General features: G+C 63.0%; 1 protein-coding gene across 3 annotated transcripts in view; it reads right to left on the reverse strand.

Annotated features, from left to right (window-relative positions):
- The window catches only part of SLC12A5 (solute carrier family 12 member 5), a 118327-nt gene that overhangs the window by 77518 nt on the left and 21488 nt on the right, over positions 1–19321 (reverse strand). Inside the window, exon 1 of one of the 3 annotated variants that reach the window (XM_084646128.1) lies at positions 3627–3744. The exons of the other annotated variants lie outside the window; for them this stretch is intronic. Coding sequence (XP_084502254.1) covers positions 3627–3678 — 52 coding nt within the window. The 5' untranslated portion in view covers positions 3679–3744. Of the gene's footprint in view, positions 1–3626; positions 3745–19321 lie in introns of those variants that run through there. 3 annotated transcript variants of the gene reach the window in all.

Consider the following 19321-nt stretch of genomic DNA (forward strand, 5'->3'; position numbering starts at 1 on the left):
CCCCATGACGCCAGCATGGAACCAGCTGAGCACATGGCCAGGCTGGAGGGTGCGGGCATCTGGCACCTGGGCATGTGCAGCCCCATCCCACTCACTCTGGGCAATTCCCGTGTGAGCTCCACAGGCAGGGCTATGCCTGCCTGGGGCCCAACCCCGACTGAGGCCGCACACCTGTACTCATCAGCAAGGTGCCCCCCCCCCCAGTGCCCAGGACAGCCCCTCCCACACCCCACCCCAGTGGAGACACACCATAACAAGCATCCCAGCTGCATCTCCCCCTTGACCATGAGCAGAGACACCCTTGCACCCTCTCCACCCCCATCGCTTGCCAACACCCTGCTGCTTCTCCATTTAATCCCCTGTATTTACCTGCCTCTTGCCCAACTGCCCCCTGCCCCCAGCAGCCCCTGAAGGTCCAGGAGCTGGCTGAGCTCAGCTGGCTGAACAGGGGGGACTCTCCCCCTTCCCACGGACTGATGGTGTAGGGAAGCGCAGCTGGAAGTGCACATGAATTGGACACAGGTGCTTTCCTCTGTAGGAGACACTGGCTCCCATCCAGGTGCAGGGCAGGGGACTGGCTGGCTGCGGGGAGGGGAATGAGGCCCAGCGCCTTTCCCCTCGAGGGAGCAGGGCCTGTTTTCTGAGGCAATGGACTGTTCCCAGCCTTGAGGCCTCCCCGTGAGCCTGCAGCAGCAGGGGCAGGTGCTCTGCAGATGTGGAACAGCCCGGCCACAGGCAGGAGCTGATTACCCTTTCCAAGGGGCACAAGATGCCAGACAGCAGCTCCTGGCCAGGCAGGCTGAGGGCACAGGTGGGTTTCCAGCCAAGAGCCGCCAATGCCCCTGCCTTACAAGCAGCCTTGCCTGGGCTCTCCTGGCTCCTTGAGGGGCTCTCTAGGCTACTGGGTACTCGGAGAGAGTCGCATCCCCATGCACTTCACCGGCCCAGCATAGCAAGACCCTCCCCTCCCCAGCTAGCTCCCTCCCTCTCCCCCACCTCCTGACAGCCCCCATTGTCAGATGCGGGTCATGTCTGTGCCATGCAGGGAGGTTTTAAAGGGACTTTGTGGCATCCCAATCCTGGCAGGGCAAGGCAGGCAGCAGAGCCATGGGATGCCCATCATTGACTGGGATCCCCAATGGGGCCCAATCTTGGCTGAGCCTCTGCACACCCACTGACACATCAGAAAGGATCAAGTTTGTTCAGGACTGGGCCCCCCCACCCTGCTTGGCCCCTCACTGGCCCCGTGGAAGCTGGGCTTTGCCATCCCATGACCCAGCCAGGAACCAGCAAGGCAGAGTAGCCGGGGCAGAGGCCCCCCAGGAGAATGCTGGGGCCCCAACCCTTCCCATTTCCCTTTCTTTACACAGACCCTACAGAAGTTGGGGGGCTCTTGCTTGGAGCCCCCTCCCCCATCCGCCTTTTGCGACTCTGCATAAGCTCTGGCCCCTGGGCTGGCTCCAAGCACACAGGGGCGTGTCAGCCTGGGGGATGCGTGAGGGTCCCCAGGGGAGTGCAGGCTTTGCTGAGGGGCAGGGCCCCTAAGGGGTCAGCTGGGCCCCTCCATTCCACCAGAGCTGCTGCCACCCCCGGCCACGCGGAGCGGGGTCTTCGGTTCCAGTCTCATTACCTGACCCATGTCAGACCACCCACTCCGTCCCCCCAAACCAGGGCCAGCTCCGGATTGCAGCCCAGATGCTTGGCCGGCTGCAGTTAAACCGATTCCCAGACTGCACCCACGGGGCAGACACCCCCCAGCATCCGCCGGGCTCTCCCAGGCCAGGCCGGGCACTGGCTCGAGCCAGGTGCGAGCGCAGCCTGGACACTTCTGTGGTGGCCTGGAGCGAACGGGCCAGGCCATGCTGCCTTGGGGCACCTCGCTGCGGCTCGGGAGCCCTGGCCTGGGCCAGCCCGCACCTGCCTGGGGACAGGCCACAGAAGAGAGCTGCGAGCCAGACTGGCCCCAGCGCTGGCCTCAGGGTCCCTGGGGCCAGGAAGTGGAGCTCCAGAGCAGGGTGCTGGCCCTGAGGCAAAGATGGCTCCCGCAGGGCCGGAGCTGGAGCCCCCCTCCCGAGAAACGCAGGATCCAGGGAGCACAGAGCAGGTGCCCACTCCCCAAACTGTGGCTCTCCAGCGAGCTCTGTCCCCGGGACCAGGGCCTGGCTGGGGGGATCCTGAAACCCGGCTCCGACTGACCCTCTGCTCCTAGGCACCGGGCTCCAGGGACCCTGCGCTCCCGGTCCAGGGTTCGCTTGCAGCGGCGGCTGGGCCTGGCGAAGCAGAGCCAGCCCCACTGGGCAGAGGGGCCAGGTGCCCCTGGGCACAGCTTCGGTCCCAAGGAGAGCGCAGAGCGGAACGGCTCCAGGGCAGGGAGGGCTCTGGGGCGGCCAAGGGAAGGGGCAGGCGTGAGCCACCCCCGCCCCACGGGCTGGGCTCCCCGGGGAGAAGGGCCCCCCCGCGCCAAAACTCCCCCTCCCAAACTTCGCTGCAGGCAGCCAGAGATTTCTGCAGCCTGCCCCTGCGGGCTGCTCCCGGGGCTGTGTGGGCTCAGAGGGGCGATGGGGGGATCCAGTGCTGGCCCTGCGCGGGGTGGGCCGGTCAGGCCCCTGTCTGGCTTTACCCAGCGGTGGGGTTTACACACAGACACCTGCAGGACGTAACGCGGGCTCGGCCCGAGCTCTGCTGGCGGCTCGAAGCTGCGCAAGTCCCTGCAGGGCCCGGGAGTCCCAGCAGCTGAGCTGGCCCCTCGGGGAGCCCAAGGGAGCGGACGGGCCAATGCGGCGCGTCCTAGCTGCAGCCACTGAAAGCGAACCGAGGTCCGCCCGGCCCCCGACCGCGGGGTCCCCGATGGCGCTGTGCCCCGGGTCTGCAGGGGGCTCCCAACCCTGCGCACCAATCCTGCCCTGCTCTGCCCCACCGCAGTGAGTGTGCAGCGCCCGGTACGGGCGGGCAGGGGCAGCGAGCCCGAGGCTCGAGCTCTGCGGCTGCAAAGCAGGGGCGAGTCACACGCCAAACCGCAGGGGCTGCAGCGCCCCGGAGCCGGGCTCGCGCTGGAGCGGAGCGTCCCCGGCACGAGAACCTGGAACGGGACTTCAGCACCTTGGACAGGCCCCGCGCAGGGGGCTGGCGGGGGCGCAGCTGCGGGGGGAGCTGGGGCGCGGCCAGGCGGACTCGCACCCACAAACCAAAGGCGGCGAAGCCCCCGCCGAGCCCCGCGCCGGGCTGGGGGATGCCCGGCAGGGCCCCCGGGCCAACGGCAGGAGCTGGCGGGAGCGTCCAGCTGCACCCTGCCGCAAGACCCCCCCGCGCCGCCGCCCCCGGCCCCCGCCCCCGGCAGGCGAGGGCGGCAGCAGCCCGCCCCCCCGCCGAAGCTCTGCCGCTTTCCGGGCTGCGGGTCCCCGGGCACCTGCCGGCTGCGGGGCGAGAAGCGCCGTTTGCCGCCCGCTCCGCTCCGCACCGCCCCGGCCGCCAGCCCCGCGCCCGGCGCATTCCGGCGCCCTGGCCCGGCGCGGCCACATGCCGGCACGGGGCGCAGGGCTGCCCCGGGCTCCGCGGCACCGGCCGGGCTGGGCTCGCTGCCCCCGGGGACCCGCGCCCCGGCCGCGACCCCCCCGTGCCGCCCCTACCTTGGGCCGCCCCCCCCTCGCCGTCCTCGCCCTCCGCCAGGCTGTTGAGCATGGCGCCGGCTGCCCGGTCCCTGCTGCTGCCCGCGGGCCGGAGCGCGCTGCACCCAGCCGCCGGCTCCGCGCCTCCGCCGGTGTGGGGGGAGGACGCAGTGCGGGGGCCTCGGCGCACAGACTCGCTCGCTCGCTCCGGCGCGCGCTCCGGCGGCTCCTGCCGGGCGGGGCGGGGCGGGGGGGGGAGTTTGGCAGCCGCTCGGCCTCGAGCGGGGGGGCCGGGGCGTTCCGGGGACCGCAGCTCCCCCGGCCCGGCCGCGTGCAGCGCCGCAGCCCCCCGCTCGGACTGCGGCAGCGGCGAGCCCCGGGCTCGGGGGGCTGCGCTGTGGAGGAGCCGGGCTGCAGCCCCCCGAGCACAGGTCGCCCCAGGGACCGAGGCGGATCGCGGGGCTGGCGGTGTGGGGCAGGCCCCGGGGCGAGGGGCAGGGCTGGGGTAGAGGGGCTCAGCGCGGGGGGAGGCTGTGAGCGGGCTCTGCCGCACGGCGGCGGGCAGAGAGGGGAGCCAGGGGTTCAAGACACCGGCTCCCTGGGCTGCCCTTGCAGCAGGACCCTCGCTCCCGGCCCTGGCCCCAGCCTCAGCCAGACAGCTCGGGGGCTGCGGCCAGCCGCGGTGCCTGCGCGGGTCTAGGCAGGGGGCGAGGTGGGAGTGCCCAGAGGACAGGGATGCCAGGTCAGCCTCGTCCAGCTTGCGGGTCCCAGAGGCCTCTCTCTGAGGGCCAGTGCCAGACCCCTGGCTGGGCAGTGCCCCCCCGGGGCGGGCACCCAGAGAGCCCGAGGGGCTGTGCCAAGTCAATGGCCTGCTGGGGCTCCCTGGTCGCTGCAGAGAGGGGCCCAGATGGGCCCTGGGGAGGCCATGGAGATGGGCTGATTGTGCCATGCCCATTGCCGCAACCTACCCAGGAGGGACAGTGCCCCTGGGTCCTGCCATCTGCTCCATATTTCCCCGAGCCCCAGTGGGGCTCTCGGGAAGCCAGGCCTCGCTGGTTAGTGCACACCCCATTGCAGAGTTCTGTAAGGCAGGCTGTCGGCATCCAAACGTGTCAGGGCGGGAGGTCAGAGGTGACGGTTGACGCCCATGGAGCCAGCCCAGCCCTGTGGCTCATGCAGGCTTGGACCCTTGGCCACTGACAAAGCCCAGAGACCTCAAGTGGAGACTGAATCTGCAGCTTCAGCTCTGCTATGGCCGAGTGCCTGCACCAAGGAGCCCCTGAGCCCAGGGGAAGCCAGTGACTGAGGGGCCCTGCCCCACAGAGCAGTGGATGGGTGTGCATTGTGGGGGTGCAGCAGAAGATGGGGACGGGGTGTGAAACTCGCTGGCCTGCAGAGGGAGGGAGCAGGGCTTGTGAGTGGGGTGCTGGTCTGGCACAGACCAGACTCCCTCACACTGTGAGCAGGGGGCAGCGATTCACCTCGAGCAGCCCCCAAAATCCCACCCTTGGCCCTGCACAGGGTACACGGAAGTTGGCTGCATCACAAGGAGCCCAGTGGGAACCCCTGCCCTTCGCTGCAGAGCATTCCCATAGAGCCAGCCCTCACCCCCTCCCCACTGGTGCTCCCCCAGCTCAAGCCAGGGCCTGGGGAAAGGCTCCCACAGCCACACCTTGCCTCCTGACCTGCCCCCGGAGGTGTGGGGGACTGGGCCACCTGCTCTGTGCAGATCCACTGAGCTCCTCCTTGCTCCACCCTCAGCCTCTGGGAGTTTCGCGGAGGGGGAAGGAGGCTCAGACCCACTGAATCCAGGCAGATCCCAGGGACGGGAGCTCTGCAGCTGCCAAGTCTCCTGATCGGGCCACAGGCAGCAGTTACTCCTTGGCGGCTGTAATTAATTGTTTACTTTCTCTTGGTGTGTGGCCAGCTGCTCCGCTGGCTCTTGGCTCTCGGCTCTCGCCTTGCAGAGCTCACAGGTCCTGACCTCCCCTGGCCAGCCCACTCAGCAGGATCTCCCCCAGCCTCAGTGTGCCCCCCAGTCTGCTGCTGCAGGGTGCCCTGGGAGTGCTGCCTCTCAGCAGAGCACCAGGAGTTGCCAGGCCCATGGCTTGCCGGCTGCAGCAGCCTGTTCTGTCTCTGGCAAGCGTGTGTGCCCAGCCCCCTTCGCAGTGGGGACAGGACTTCCCAGGCTTTGGGAACTCATGGAAGAGCCATTGCTGGGGCTCTGCAAGCTGCTAACTCCAGCCCAGGGCCCACCCCCTTCCCCACGGGCAGGTCAGGAGTTGCTAAGGAGGAAGCAGGGTCCAGTGGGTCAAGCACACCCCTGGGCTCAGAGGAGCTGGATTCCAGCAGGCCCAGCATGGCCCTTGGCCAGCTGCTTCAGCCTCTGTGCCTTGGTTTCCCCACCTGTGATGGGAGATCAGGCTCCTCCCACAGGACTGAACTGCTCCATGTCTGGGAGGCGCTATGGGCTCCCACATCTGTGTTCCCAGCACTGCAGACCCTGCCCTGCTCTCACCAGCCCTTCACCCCTCTGCTGCCAGGTGCTTTGCATGCTGGTCTGGACCCACATGGACCATGCCAACAGCCCAGGTGCCACGTGGCCGGGTGCAGTGTCAGCTCCTCTCAGGCACTCAGCGTCTCCCTGCCCAGCCCACGGCAGGGCCCACACCCGCCCCCATTTCTCTGCATATTCCTAGCAGCCTTTTCGGTTCGTTAAGGAGAAGGAGCAGCTCTGGAGCTGGCGTCTCCTGGGGAATTTGCCGGCTGCTTTGCGAAGTCACATTTCATTTCCTGAATGGTGAGAGGCCCTTGGGAACCCCCTTTGCTTGGCCCCAGGAGCTGCCACCTCATGGCCACTAGACTCAGCCTCCTGCCAGGCAGAACCTCCCCAGCCCCTTCAGAGCCAAGGCAGCAGCTGCAAGGGGAGAAGGCCCCTGCCCGGAGGATAAACCCCTGGGAATCCTGAGGCCCCAGTGTCCCGGAGAGAGGGGGCAGGAGGAGCTGGAGGTGCCAGGGTGTGGGGCAAGGGCTGAGGGGCAGGTTGGCACCCCAGCATTCTCTGGGGGCAGGTGCTGTCCCAGGTAGAAACGTGGCAAGGCCCCATGGGCCGAGCACAGGCCAGGGAGTCCTGAAGCTTGTTCCCAGCCGTGGTACTGACCTGTGGCTGCGGGCCTGTATGCCATGGTCACAGCATGGAGTGATCCCCTGGCGCAGTGCCCTGCCCTCCTGCACTCACTGCTGCTCCCCTCCCTGGGAAGCTAAGCACAGCTCTGAGGGGCTCACTGCCCAGCCCAGGGGTGAGTGTCAGAAAGCCCAGCCCGGCGGAGATGCCTGGGGTGGCCAGGAGGAAGGGCAGAGCCTCCAAGCGAGCCGAGGGGGAAGAGCTGCTCTGCGAGGCCCTGGTTGCCAGAGGCTCAGGATGTGACAAACACCCTGACCCTCTCTGTGCCCCACCCCTCTGGCTGGGCGGCTGAGAGAAGGCTTCACCCCCTGCCCCCTCTCCCCAGGAGCAGGGAGCTGCGACTGGCAGCGGGAGAGCAGGAGAAGCTCCAGCGCTTTGCCCCAGAGTCGGCCAAGCCTGTGCCTGGCACCCGGGGCGATGCCCCTGCCTCAGAGCAGGGCTGTGGCAGGCAGCTGGGATGGGCACCCCCAGACTCAATCCATTTCCCCAGAGCCAGCACCCTGGGCAGCTCCAGGCCTCAGGCAGACAGACACACAGACAGGCTGGGCACAGGAGCGGGACAGGCAGACCAGCGAGCTCTGCCAGGCATCTGACCCTGAGCCACAGCAGTTTGGCTTCCAGGGATGAGGAGGTCACGGATCGTGCAGCTCAGCAGTGAAAGGGATTTTCCTGCATCACCAGCTGGGGGAGGGGGCGTGAGCACGTGAGAGATTGTTAATCCCTAATCCCCTGATTAGCGCTCCCTGTCAGGGGCTGGGATTTGCCAGCAGCTCGCTGGGGTCTTGCCAGCCGCTGTGCTCCCCCTATTCCGCAATGGAGAGAGCCCCACGGGGCGGGGCTCATCCTGCAGCATGGGGGCGTCACAGCAGAGAGTGGGGGTCCATGGCGCAGGAGGAAGGGGGGGAAGTCTATGACACAGAGAGTGGGGAGTGGTCCATGGTGTAGCAGGAGGGGGCCATGGCAGGGGAGCTGGGTTTGGTTAAAATGACTCAAACCCTTGGATGTGCAAAGTGAAGTCACACCCCTGGGCTGGGGAAGGGTCCCATAATCCGGGGGTGGGGGTGCAGGTCAGAGAGGGAATCTCAGGGAGTTGGGCAGGCTGAGGCCTAGCGACTGGGGGGGGGGAGTGCTTGGGGCATGTAAACCTGAGGCCACACAAAGCCCTGTAATGCGCATCAGAACAGCTTGGGTGGGGGGAGCTGGAGCTGTGCCTTCGGGTAAAATTCTAAGCAGGGACGGCCATACCCAGCGGGAGGGGTCTGCGCAGAGGGGATCTGCCCTAAGGGGAGGGGTCTGCACCAAGGGGCCATGTTCCAAGGGGAGGGGTCTGTGCCAAGGGGCCTGCCACAGGGGAGGGGTCTGCACCAAGGGTCATGCCACAGGGGAGGGGTCTGCGCTGACGGGCTCTGTCCCGGGGGAGGGGTCTGCACCAAGGGGCCATGTTCCAAGGGGAGGGGTCTGTGCCATGGGGTCCTGCCCCAGGGGGAAGGATCGGTGCCAAGGGGCTCTGCCCTGGGGGAGGGGTCTGCGCCGAAAGTCGTGCCACGGGGTGAGGGGTCTGCACCAAAGAACCGGGCCCTGGCAGACAGCAGGGATGGGAGCTCATTGTCCTGGCAGAGGCAGGATGCTGGAGTCAAGCCACAGAATAACCAGCCCCCTCAACCATCACAAGCAAAGCACCTCTTCCTTGCACCTGTGCACCGTCCCCACAGCCCCCCGTGACAAGGACGTGACAGCCCCCGTGACAAGGACAGCCCCCGTGACAAGCCCCCAGGGCCAGCCAGAAGCCACAGTGCTCTGCCCGATCCTGAGCCCTACCTGCGGTTCAGCTGACCACAGGCACAACTTCCTGCAATTCTCTGTCCCTCCGAGACACCTGCCCCCTGGAATCCCCCTGGGCCAGGAACCCCCAGGTGTCATGAGTCTATGGTTCAGCCCTCACATCCGCCCAGGGGACCAGGCAGAGCCAAGCCTCACTCTGTGTAACCACCTCACTGCGGGCCTGTCCCACGAGCTTTGAGGGTCATCCTCATGCATAGCTGTGCAAGGAGCTGCCTGGGTCTCTCTCCCTGCCTGGGCCATCTGGGGTTCACCTCCCACTGCAGCAGGAGCCCAGACACCTCCTATCCTATTTTATATTACTGTCCACACTGTTTATACAAATGTTCCACCTTTTAAAATCCCTACAGAGCTCTTGACCTCAGGAAGATCTTGTAGCAGTGAGTTGCACAGGTTAACAATTGTACACTCTGTATATCTAATTTTCTTGTTTCTCCATGTACTGCCTATAAACCATCTCAGCACAACAAGCAACTTCACAGCCCCCACTCGCTCTGCATCTGCTGGATCTGAAACCCGGGTGAGGGGCTCAGGAACCAGGAGAAGGAACAGTTGTCACTAAGGATGCTTTGTGTTGTGGCAGCACCTGAGGCCCTGCTCGGCATCGGGGCCGGTGGGCGGGGGGCCGTAATGGCTATTCATGGCACACTGCTGCCTCGCAGGGTGTACCGGGTGCTACACACGGCTGAGAGCAGTCCCCACCGGCAGAGTTTGCAGTCTCATTTCACAAGATGCAACCATTAAGAGCAGCAGACAACGGGGGAGGGGAACAGGGCTTGGGCTGCAGGTTACACTGCGCTCTATGGCACACACGGTGGCATCTAGCCTGTCAGGAAGGGTTTGCTCTGAGTCTAGGTGAGAGTCAGACTCTGCCCCCAGTCTCAGTGACTGCGTGAGTGTCACTGGGTGTGTGTCGGTGTGTGTGTGTCACTGTCAGCGTGCGTGTCACTACGCGTGTGTCGGTGTGTGTGTGTCACTGTCAGCGTGCGTGTCACTGTGTGTGTGTCAGTGTGTGTGTGCCACCATCCTTGTCAGTGTGTGCGCGTGTCACTGTGTCAGGGTGTGTGCGCGTGTCACTGTGTGAGTGTGTGCGCGTGTCAGTGTGTCAGGGTGCGTGTGTCACTGTGTGAGTGTGTGTGCGTGTCACTGTGTCAGGGTGAGTGCACGTGTCACTGTGTGAGTGTGTGCGCGTGTCACTGTGTCAGGGTGCGCGTGTCACTGTGTGAGTGTGTGCGCGTGTCACTGTGTCAGGGTGCGTGCGCATGTCACTGTGTGTGTGCGCGTGTCACTGTGTCAGTGTGTGCACGTGTCACTGTGTCAGGGTGCGTGCGCGTGTCACTGTGTGAGTGTGTGCGCGTGTCAGTGTGTCAGGGTGCGCGTGTCACTGTGTGAGTGTGTGCGCATGTCACTGTGTCAGGGTGCGTGCACGTGTCACTGTGTGAGTGTGTGCACGTGTCACTGTGTCAGTGTGCGCGTGTCACTGTGTCAGTGTGTGTGCGTGTCACTGTGTCAGGGTGTGTGCGTGTGTCACTGTGTGTCAGGGTGCACGTGTCACTGTGTCAGGGTGCGTGTGTCACTGTGTGAGTGTGTGCGTGTGTCACTGTGTCAGGGTGCGCGTGTCACTGTGTGAGTGTGTGCGCATGTCACTGTGTCAGTGTGCGCGTGTCACTGTGTCAGTGTGTGCGCGTGTCACTTGTCAGGGTGTGTGCGCGTGTCACTGTGTCAGGGTGCGCGTGTCACTGTGTGAGTGTGTGCGTGTGTCACTGTGTCAGTGTGTGCGTGTCACTGTGTCAGGGTGCGTGCACGTGTCACTGTGTGAGTGTGTGCGCGTGTCAGTGTGTCAGGGTGCACGTGTCACTGTGTGCACGTGTCACTGTGTCAGGGTGCGCGTGTCACTGTGTGAGTGTGTGCGTGTGTCACTGTGTCAGTGTGTGCGTGTCACTGTGTCAGGGTGCGTGCGCGTGTCACTGTGTGAGTGTGTGCGCGTGTCAGTGTGTCAGGGTGCACGTGTCACTGTGTGAGTGTGTGCGTGTGTCACTGTGTGAGTGTGTGCGCGTGTCACTGTGTCAGGGTGCGCGTGTCACTGTGTGAGTGTGTGCGTGTGTCACTGTGTGCGCATGTGAGACGCGGCTGTTTCCTGTGGGTTACGTGCTGTTCACACACATCTCAGGCCCCCAGGGCTACAGGCAGATCCCCGCCCCCAGGAGAACAACGCAGGAACATCAGCATGGCATGAGCTGTGCACTGCTTGGCGTGGCAGCTGGACGCTCACAGGGCCCGGTTGGCCCCTGCAGCTGGGTGCTGTTGGCCGTGCCCTGCTCTGGCCCTGCCCTGTCAGGCTGGCCGTGCCCTGCTCTGGCCCTGCCCTGCTCTGGCCCTGCCCTGTCAGGCTGGCCATGCCCTGCTCTGGCCCTGCCCTGCTCTGGCCGTGCCCTGCTCTGGCCCTGCTCTGTCAGGCTGGCCCTGCCCTGCTCTGGCCCTGCCCTGTCAGGCTGGCCATGCCCTGCTCTGGCCGTGCCCTGCTCTGGCCGTGCCCTGTCAGGCTGGCCGTGCCCTGCTCTGGCCGTGCCCTGTCAGGCTGGCCGTGCCCTGCTCTGGCCGTGCCCTGCTCTGGCCCTGCTCTGTCAGGCTGGCCATGCCCTGCTCTGGCCGTGCCCTGCTCTGGCCCTGCCCTGTCAGGCTGGCCGTGCCCTGCTCTGGCCGTGCCCTGCTCTGGCCGTGCTGCCCCCATCAGCCCGCCCTGCTCACCACAGCACAGTGCAGATGAGCAGCAGCAGCAGCACCCATGGATCAGTAGCACAGGGAAGAACCAGGGTCTGTCAGAGCCACGGCCCTGGACCTGGCAACCTCCTGCGTCCCCAGCCCCTGCCAGCACCGAGAGCCTCCCGGCCCCAGGGAGAATGAGGGGAGCAGCCGTCCCAATGTTATTGCCCCCGCCCCAACACCAGGGGCTTCGTCTTATATATGCCACTACACACCCATACACACCCCGCGAAAAATAGTGTCCGGGTTTGTCACCCTTGCTCTGGTCTCCCCAGCCAGACCCTGCACACCAAAGGCAGCCGTGCTGGCAGCATGGAGGAAAGAGCTGGGCAAGAAGGGCGAGATCTGGCTGGCAGCATGCTCCGTATTCAGGGTGCCCACCAGACCTGGGCTAGGCATCTTGGGGACCAAAGCAACAAAGCACCCCTCCCGCCACCAGGCAGGGCCTGTGGCTCCTCCTTTGCCATGCAGAAAGCCTGGCAAGGCCCCATCGCAGCCCCCGATGGCACCTAGGGCATGGGCAGGGAAGAGGCAGGGGTGGGGCCAGCAGGCCCTTGGCACTGGGGGTGACGTTGCAGCAGACATATGATAAGGCGCGGCAGCGGGCGGATTTACAGCCGTGGTGCTGGCTGCTCCTGCAGAGTCTCCTGCTCTGTTCCGCCAGGTGCACTGGGGAGACAGGCGATAAATCTCCCGTTTAATAACCTGGTCTCCCTGACGCAGAGGCCCTGACCCCCCCAACCCCACCGGGACTGGCCCGTGCGGCTCTTGCCTCGCAGCTCATTGGAGGTGCAGCTCACCACTTCATGGCCCTGCTGCCTGCAGGCAGACAGACATTCACCCTGAGAGAGACAACCCTGGGCCCCACTCTGCACCGTTACCAGGCCCAGGTAACGCAGCCATTAATCCTTAGCTGTTTCATTTTCCAGGTGCTAGGAATCACCGTGGCGCCGGGTCCTTCCCTGTCCCTGCACAGAGTTCACCACTGGCCCTTCCCTGGTGTGACGATGTGACCCAGCAGGGAGAGGGGAGTGTTGACCTGGGAATGTGCCCTGGGGAGGGGAGACCTGAGAGCCTGTCACCTGAGCCAGGAGCGGGAGGGGGAGGTAACACCTCTGCCCAGGATGTGAACAGAGGCTGCAGGAGAGAGCCTGCTGCGGGGGGTTTAGTTTTCAGTTTGGGGCTGGGTGGAGGAACGCAGGGAACCCCAGGGCTGGGGTCTAAACTCCCTGCTCCCCCAGAAGGACTTGACTGAGGGGTCCTGGTTGTACCCACAAGTTCTGGTTTGGACTGTGTTCCTGTTGTCCAATAAACCTTCTGTTTTACTGGGTGGCTGAGAGTCTCAGTGGATCCCAGGAAGAGGGATGCAGGGCCTGGACTCCCCCACATTCCGTGACAACTGGTGGCAGCTGTGGGATGTACCCATGAACGGCGCTTCCTGCAGTAAGTGACTGGGGAACAGTAAAATGAAGGGGGATTGACGGGGACCAGGCATGCTGAAGAGTCAGAGAGAGACAGTTTCAGGGGGCGGTTAACCCCTGGGAGTGTGTGACCAGAGAGAAGGATTTTTGCAGTAACAGGGTCCCCCGGGGGATTACAGTGAGCGGTCCCAGGGGCGGAGGAGTCTGCAGCTCGACCCTGGCAAAGAGGTGGTGACCTCAAGAAGAACTGGCACAGGAGGGGTTTTCCCTGGAAACCGTAGAAAGCTGCCCAGGCCTGCGAGTGGCCAGCAGGGAGATGTACGCTAAACGCCTTAAGAGCGACCTGGTGGAGCTGTGCAGGCAGAGGGGGCTGCACATTGGGAGGTCCACCAAGGAACAGCTGATTGCCCAGTTGGAGGAGAGGGATCATTTGGCTGACCCGATCCCTATCCTGGAGGGAAGCCGCCCGGCGGACGCAGCGTGGGCCCTGGGGCCTGACTGGGCTGGGAGGGGTCAGACTGCTGCCCAGGACATCCCGAGACCCTTCCTACCTAGGCCTGGGGGAGGGCTTGGGGAAAGCCCGGCAAATACCGAGGGCACCCTGACCCCGGCAGCCAGCAGGGGATCCTCCCAATGGAGCTCCCCATCCCTGGAGCGGATGCGGCTGGAATGGGAGAGGGAGATGAAAATGAGGGAGCTGGAGGATCATGAAAAACAACGTCAGCATGAGCAGGAGGAGAAGGAGAAACAACGTCAGCATGAGCAGGAGGAGAAGGAGCGGGAACGTCAGGAGAAGGAGAGGCAACGTAGGCATGAGCAGGAGGAGAAGGAGAGGGAACATCAGGAGAAGGAGAAACAAAGACAGCATGAACTGGAGCTGGCCAGGCTGAGGAGCAGTGGGGCCCCGGCTGCGGTGAGTGAGGGGGGACCCAAGACTGCAAGGAGCTTTGATAAGTGGTTCCTGGCCCACCGTAAGGAGGGGGAGGACATAGATAGCTTCCTGACGGCCTTTGAGAATGCCTGTGAGATGCACAGGGTTGACCCTGCAGACAGGCTCCAGTTTCTCACCCCCTTACTGGACCCCAAAGCCGTGGAGGTGTACAGCCGGATGACAGGGCCGGAGGCAGGGGACTATGAACTGTTCAAACAGGCCCTGCTCCGTGAGTTTGGGCTGACCCCCGAGATGTACCGGAGAAGGTTCCGGAGTCAGCGTAAAACGCCTGAGGTCACCTACCTACAACTGGTCAACCGGATGCAGGGATATGCCTGCAAGTGGACAGATGGGGCCCGAGCTAAACAGGACCTGCTTGACCTAATCGTACTGGAGCAACTGTATGAACAGTGCCCTTCCGACCTGAGGCTGTGGCTGGTGGACAAAAAGCTCGAGAACCCCCAGCACGCAGGGCAGCTGGTCAACGAGTTTGTGAACAGTCGGGCAGGGTGTAGCCGGGAGGAGTCCCAAAAGAACAGGCCCCCGCCCGATGCAGAGAGAGAGTCACCATGGGGCCTCCCAGCAGGGAAATAGGGAGAACCCCCTCCCCCGGGGAACGCCTGGCGTCGGGCCCCTCCGACCCGCTCGAGGGGATCAACGTGACCTGAGCTGCTATCACTGTGGCCAGAGAGGCCACATACGGACCCAGTGACCCAGGCTCAGGGACAGACTGAGCAGACCCAACCTACCCAGGGTTAACTGGGTAGGGACCCAGTTGGATGAGGGGCAGACGACCCAGGCAAGGGGGGCCGCCAGCTTACCACCTGCTCAGGAGGGAAGAGTACCCCAGACCAGCTCCGCCAGAGGGCTGGAGGCTCTGGACTCAGGGTGCTCGGTTTACAGGGTGGGCGCGGGGCTGTCCCTCCAGAGAGAGTGCCTTGTTCCCCTGGAGGTGGATGGGAGGAAGGTCAATGGATACTGGGATACGAGTGCGAAGGTGACGCTGGCCCGGCCCGAAGTGGTGGCCCCAGATTGGGTGGTGCCCAACTACCTACCTGACCCTGACGGGGATGGGCAGGACCCCATTCAAGGTGCCCGTGGCAAGGGTACACCTGAAATGGGGGGCCAAGGAGGGCCCCAAGGACATGGGCGTGCACCACCATTTGCCCACTGAGGTTTTGATGGGTGGAGACCTAGAGGACTGGCCAAGCAAGCTCCAGACCGCCCTGGTTGTGACCCGTAGCCAGAGCCGGCGAGGGGCACTGCTCCCCAACCTCACCACACCGGAGGCGCAGGACCCTACTCTGGTGGGGAGGGAGCGCCGAGGGGCACGGCTCAGAGAGGCTGTGGCCTCAGACCCGGCCAGTGAGAGGGAACCGGTCCCCGTCCCTTCCCCAGCCGCTGAGTTCCAGGCCGAGTTGAGGAAAGATCCCTCCTTGCGGAAGCTCAGGGACCTGGCCGACCTCAGGGTGGGACGGACCATGAGGAGAGGCTGCCAGGAGAGGTTCCTGTGGGAGAAGGGGTTCCTGTACCGAGAAAGGGCTCCCACAAGGGAAGTGGAGTCCTGTGGGATCAGGAGGCAGCTGGTGGTCCCCCAGAAGTATCGCCGCAGGCTCCTGTACCTGGCCCATGACATCCCCCTCGCAGGGCACCAGGGAATCCGGCGCACCCGGCAGAGGTTGCTACAGAACTTTTACTGGCCTGGAGTCTTTACCACTGTCCGGCAGTATTGCCGATCCTGCGACCCCTGTCAGAGGGTGGGGAAGGCCCGGGACAAGGGGAAAGCGGCTTTGAGACCTTTGCCCATCATAGAGGAGCCTTTCCAGAAGGTGGCCATGGACATCGTGGGGCCTCTCAGCAAGACGACCCGGTCGGGGAAGAAATACATTCTGGTGGTGGTAGATTTTGCCCCGAGGCAGTGCCCTTAGCTTCCATTGAAGCAGACACCGTGGCAGATGTGCTCCTGACCATTTTCAGCCAAGTGGGGTTCCCCAAGGAAGTCTTGACAGACCAAGAGTCTTCATGTTGGCCCTGCTCCGGTGCTTGTGGGAGAAATGTGGGGTCCGGCACAACTGGGCCTCAGCTTATCACCCCCAGTCCAATGGGCTGGTGGAGAGGTTTAACGGGACGCTAAAGATGATGCTGAAAACCTTTATGAACCAGCACCCGCAGGGCTGGGACAAGTACTTACCTCACCTGCTGTTCGCGTACAGGGAGGTGCCCCAGGAGTCTACCAGATTTTCGCCTTTCGAACTGTTATATGGAAGGAGGGTGAGGGGCCCCTTGGACCTGATGAGAGACGAGTGGGAGGGGAAGGCCACTCCCGATGGAGAGTCAGTGGTGGAGTATGTCCTGATCTTCCGAGAGAGACTGGCTGAACTCATGGGTCTGGCCAGGGAGAATCTGGCCAGAGCCCAGAAGAAGCAGAAGGTCTGGTATGACCTCACGGCACGGGCACGGGCCTACGCCACCGGGGATCCGGTGATGGTTCTCATCCCAGTGAGAAAGAACAAACTACAGGCCGCCTGGGAGGGCCCTTTCAAGGTTGTCAAGCAGCTCAATGAGGTAAACTATTTGGTGGAGCTGTCGAACCGGGCACACCACCGCTGGGTGTACCATGTGAATATGATGAAGCCATATTATGCCAGGGGGAATGTGGTGTTGGCCGTGTGTGGACAGTGGGAAGAGCAGGGAGATGACCCTTTAGCAGATCTATTCCCTGGGACCAGAGCTGGTTTCCCCCTGGAAACAATTCCCCTCTCGGATCAGCTAACCCCTGCCCAGCAAGCTGAGATCAGGGGGGTGCTGCATCCGTACTGACAGCTGCTTTCCAACCAGCCTGGATGCACTAATCTGACTGTCCACCGGGTGCAGACAGGGTCGCACCCGCCGATAAGATGCTCCCGCTTCCGAGTCACAGGGAAAATTGCTCAGGACCTGGAAAGAGAGGTCCGGGACATGCTGGCTTTGGGGGTGATCCAGCCATCTGCCAGCCCTTGGGCCTCGCCTGTGGTGCTGGTCCCCAGAAAGGACAGGTCAGTCCGGTTCTGTGTGGACTATTGGAAGCTTTCAATGCCATCAGTAAAAAGAAAAGGAGGACTTGTGGCACCTTAGAGACTAACCAATTTATTAGAGCATAAGCTTTCGTGAGCTACAGCTCACTTCCTCAGATGCATATCGTGGAAACTGCAGCAGGCTTTATATATACACAGAGAATATGAAACAATACCTATTCCCACCCCACTGTCCTGCTGGTAATAGCTTATCTAAAGTGATTTCCAGCACAAATCCAGGTTTTCTCACCCTCCACCCCCCCACACAAATTCACTCTCCTGCTGGTGATAGCCCATCCAAAGTGACAACTCTTTACACAATCTGCATGACAATCAAGCTGGGCTATTTCCTGCATAAATCCAGGTTCTCACATCCCCCCCACCCCCATACACACACAAACTCACTCTCCTGCTGGTAATAGCTCATCCAAACTGACCACTCTTCAAGTTAAAATCCAAGTTAAACCAGAACATCTGGGGGGGGGGGTAGGAAAAAACAAGAGGAAACAGGCTACCTTGCATAATGACTTAGCCACTCCAAGTCTCTATTTAAGCCTAAATTAATAGTATCCAATTTGCAAATGAATTCCAATTCAGCAGTTTCTCGCTGGAGTCTGGATTTGAATGCCATCAGTGTATCTGATACCTACCCCATGCCAGGCCGGACGAGCTCCTAGACAAGCTGGGAGGAGCTCGGTACCTTACCACCATGGACCTTACAAAGGGCTACTGGCAAGTGCCGCTGGATGCAGATGGCCAGCTGAAATCAGCCTTTATCATCCCTCTGGGGCTCTATGAGTTCCTGACCCTGCCTTTCGGCCTCAAGGGAGCGCCGGCCACCTTCCAGCACCTGGTGGACCAGCTCCTGAGGGGAATGGAGAGTTTTGCCGTGGCGTATATTGATGACATCTGTGTCTTTAGCCAGACCTGGGAGGACCACGTGTCCTAGGTTAGACAAGTGCTGGACCGACTCCAGGGGGCTGGGCTGACTGTAAAAGCGGAGAAGTGCAAGGTGGGGATGGCTGAAGTATCTTACCTGGGCCATCGGGTGGGGAGCGGCCACCTAAAGCCGGAACCAGCCAAGGTGGAGGTGATCAGAGACTGGCCTGCTCCCCACACCAAAAAGCAAGTCCAAGCCTTTATTGGGTTGGCAGGATACTACCGAAGATTTGTGCCCCACCTTAGCGCCATAGCCACCCCCATCACTGAGCTATGCAAGAAGGGGAAGCCAGACAAGGTGGTCTGGACCGAGCAGTGCCAGGAGGCTTTCCAGGCGCTGAAGGAGGCTCTGGGCAGTGGCCCAGTTCTGGCAAACCCAGACTTTGACAAGCCCTTTGTGGTGTTCACCGACGCCTCAGACACGGGACTGGGGGCAGTATTAATGCAGGAGGATGAAAAGGGGGAGAGACACCCCATCGTGTACCTGAGCAAGAAGTTGCGACCCCGGGAGCAACACTACGCGGCCATCGAGAAGGAGTGCCTGGTCATGGTGTCGGCCCTCAAGAAACTAGAGCCCTATCTCTTCGGGCGACACTTCACCGTCTACACCGACCACTCTTCCCTGACCTGGCTGCACCAGATGAAAGGAGCCAACGCCAAACTCCGAGATGGAGCCTGCTCCTGCAGGATTACGACATGGACATGGTCCACGTGAAGGGAAGTGCCAACCTGATAGCGGATGCGCTGTCCCGGAGAGGGGGCCCCGAACTTCCCCAGGTCACTGGTCACAGTGACCCCACTCAGTTCAGTCTTGAAGGGGGGAGAGATGGGACGCAGCAGGGAGGGGGGAGTGTTGACCTGGGAATGTGCCCTGGGGAGGGGAGACCTGAGAGCCTGTCACCTGAGCCAGGAGGGGGAGGGGGAGGTAACACCTCTGCCCAGGAGTGTGAACAGAGGCTGCAGCAGGGAACCTGCTGGCGGGGTTTAGTTTCAGTTTGGGGCTGGGTGGAGGAACGCAGGGAACCCCAGGGCTGGGGTCTAAGCTCCCTGCTCCCCCAGAAGGACTTGACTGAGGAATCCTGATTGTATCCACAAGCTCTGTTTTGGACTGTGTTCCTGTTGTCCAATAAACCTTCTGTTTTACTGGCTGGCTGAGAGTCTCAGTGAATCCCAGGAAGAGGGGTGCAGGGCCTGGACTCCCCCACACTCCGTGACAACTGGGATGGGGCATTATTGCCACCAGCACAGTAGAGGGAATTTCCAGGCTGGAGGTTAGAGGTGGGGACAGTCTGCGATCAGCCAAGGCCGACACCTGGCAACCAACTTCGGCTTCATGAGAGGCACTCCCCAGGCACAGGGGCAGCCTGGAGAGCTCTGGGCATCACTGGGGGTTGGGGGCAGCACAGAGGGCCCCTGGGTCACAGGGAGTTGGGGGCAGCAACAGGGGCTCGAGGGGTCACGGGGGAGGTTGTGGTGCAGATCAGGAGTGAGGGGCATCGGCAGAGCTGGTGGGAGCCCAGGACTGGGAGAGCAGGGACCGGAGGTCAGTATTGAGGAGAGCAGCCTGGGCCTTGGCAGGTGAGAGC

This window comes from Lepidochelys olivacea (assembly GCF_965140295.1).
Source record: "Lepidochelys olivacea isolate rLepOli2 genome assembly, chromosome: 13".
Classification (NCBI taxonomy): Eukaryota; Metazoa; Chordata; order Testudines; family Cheloniidae; genus Lepidochelys; species Lepidochelys olivacea.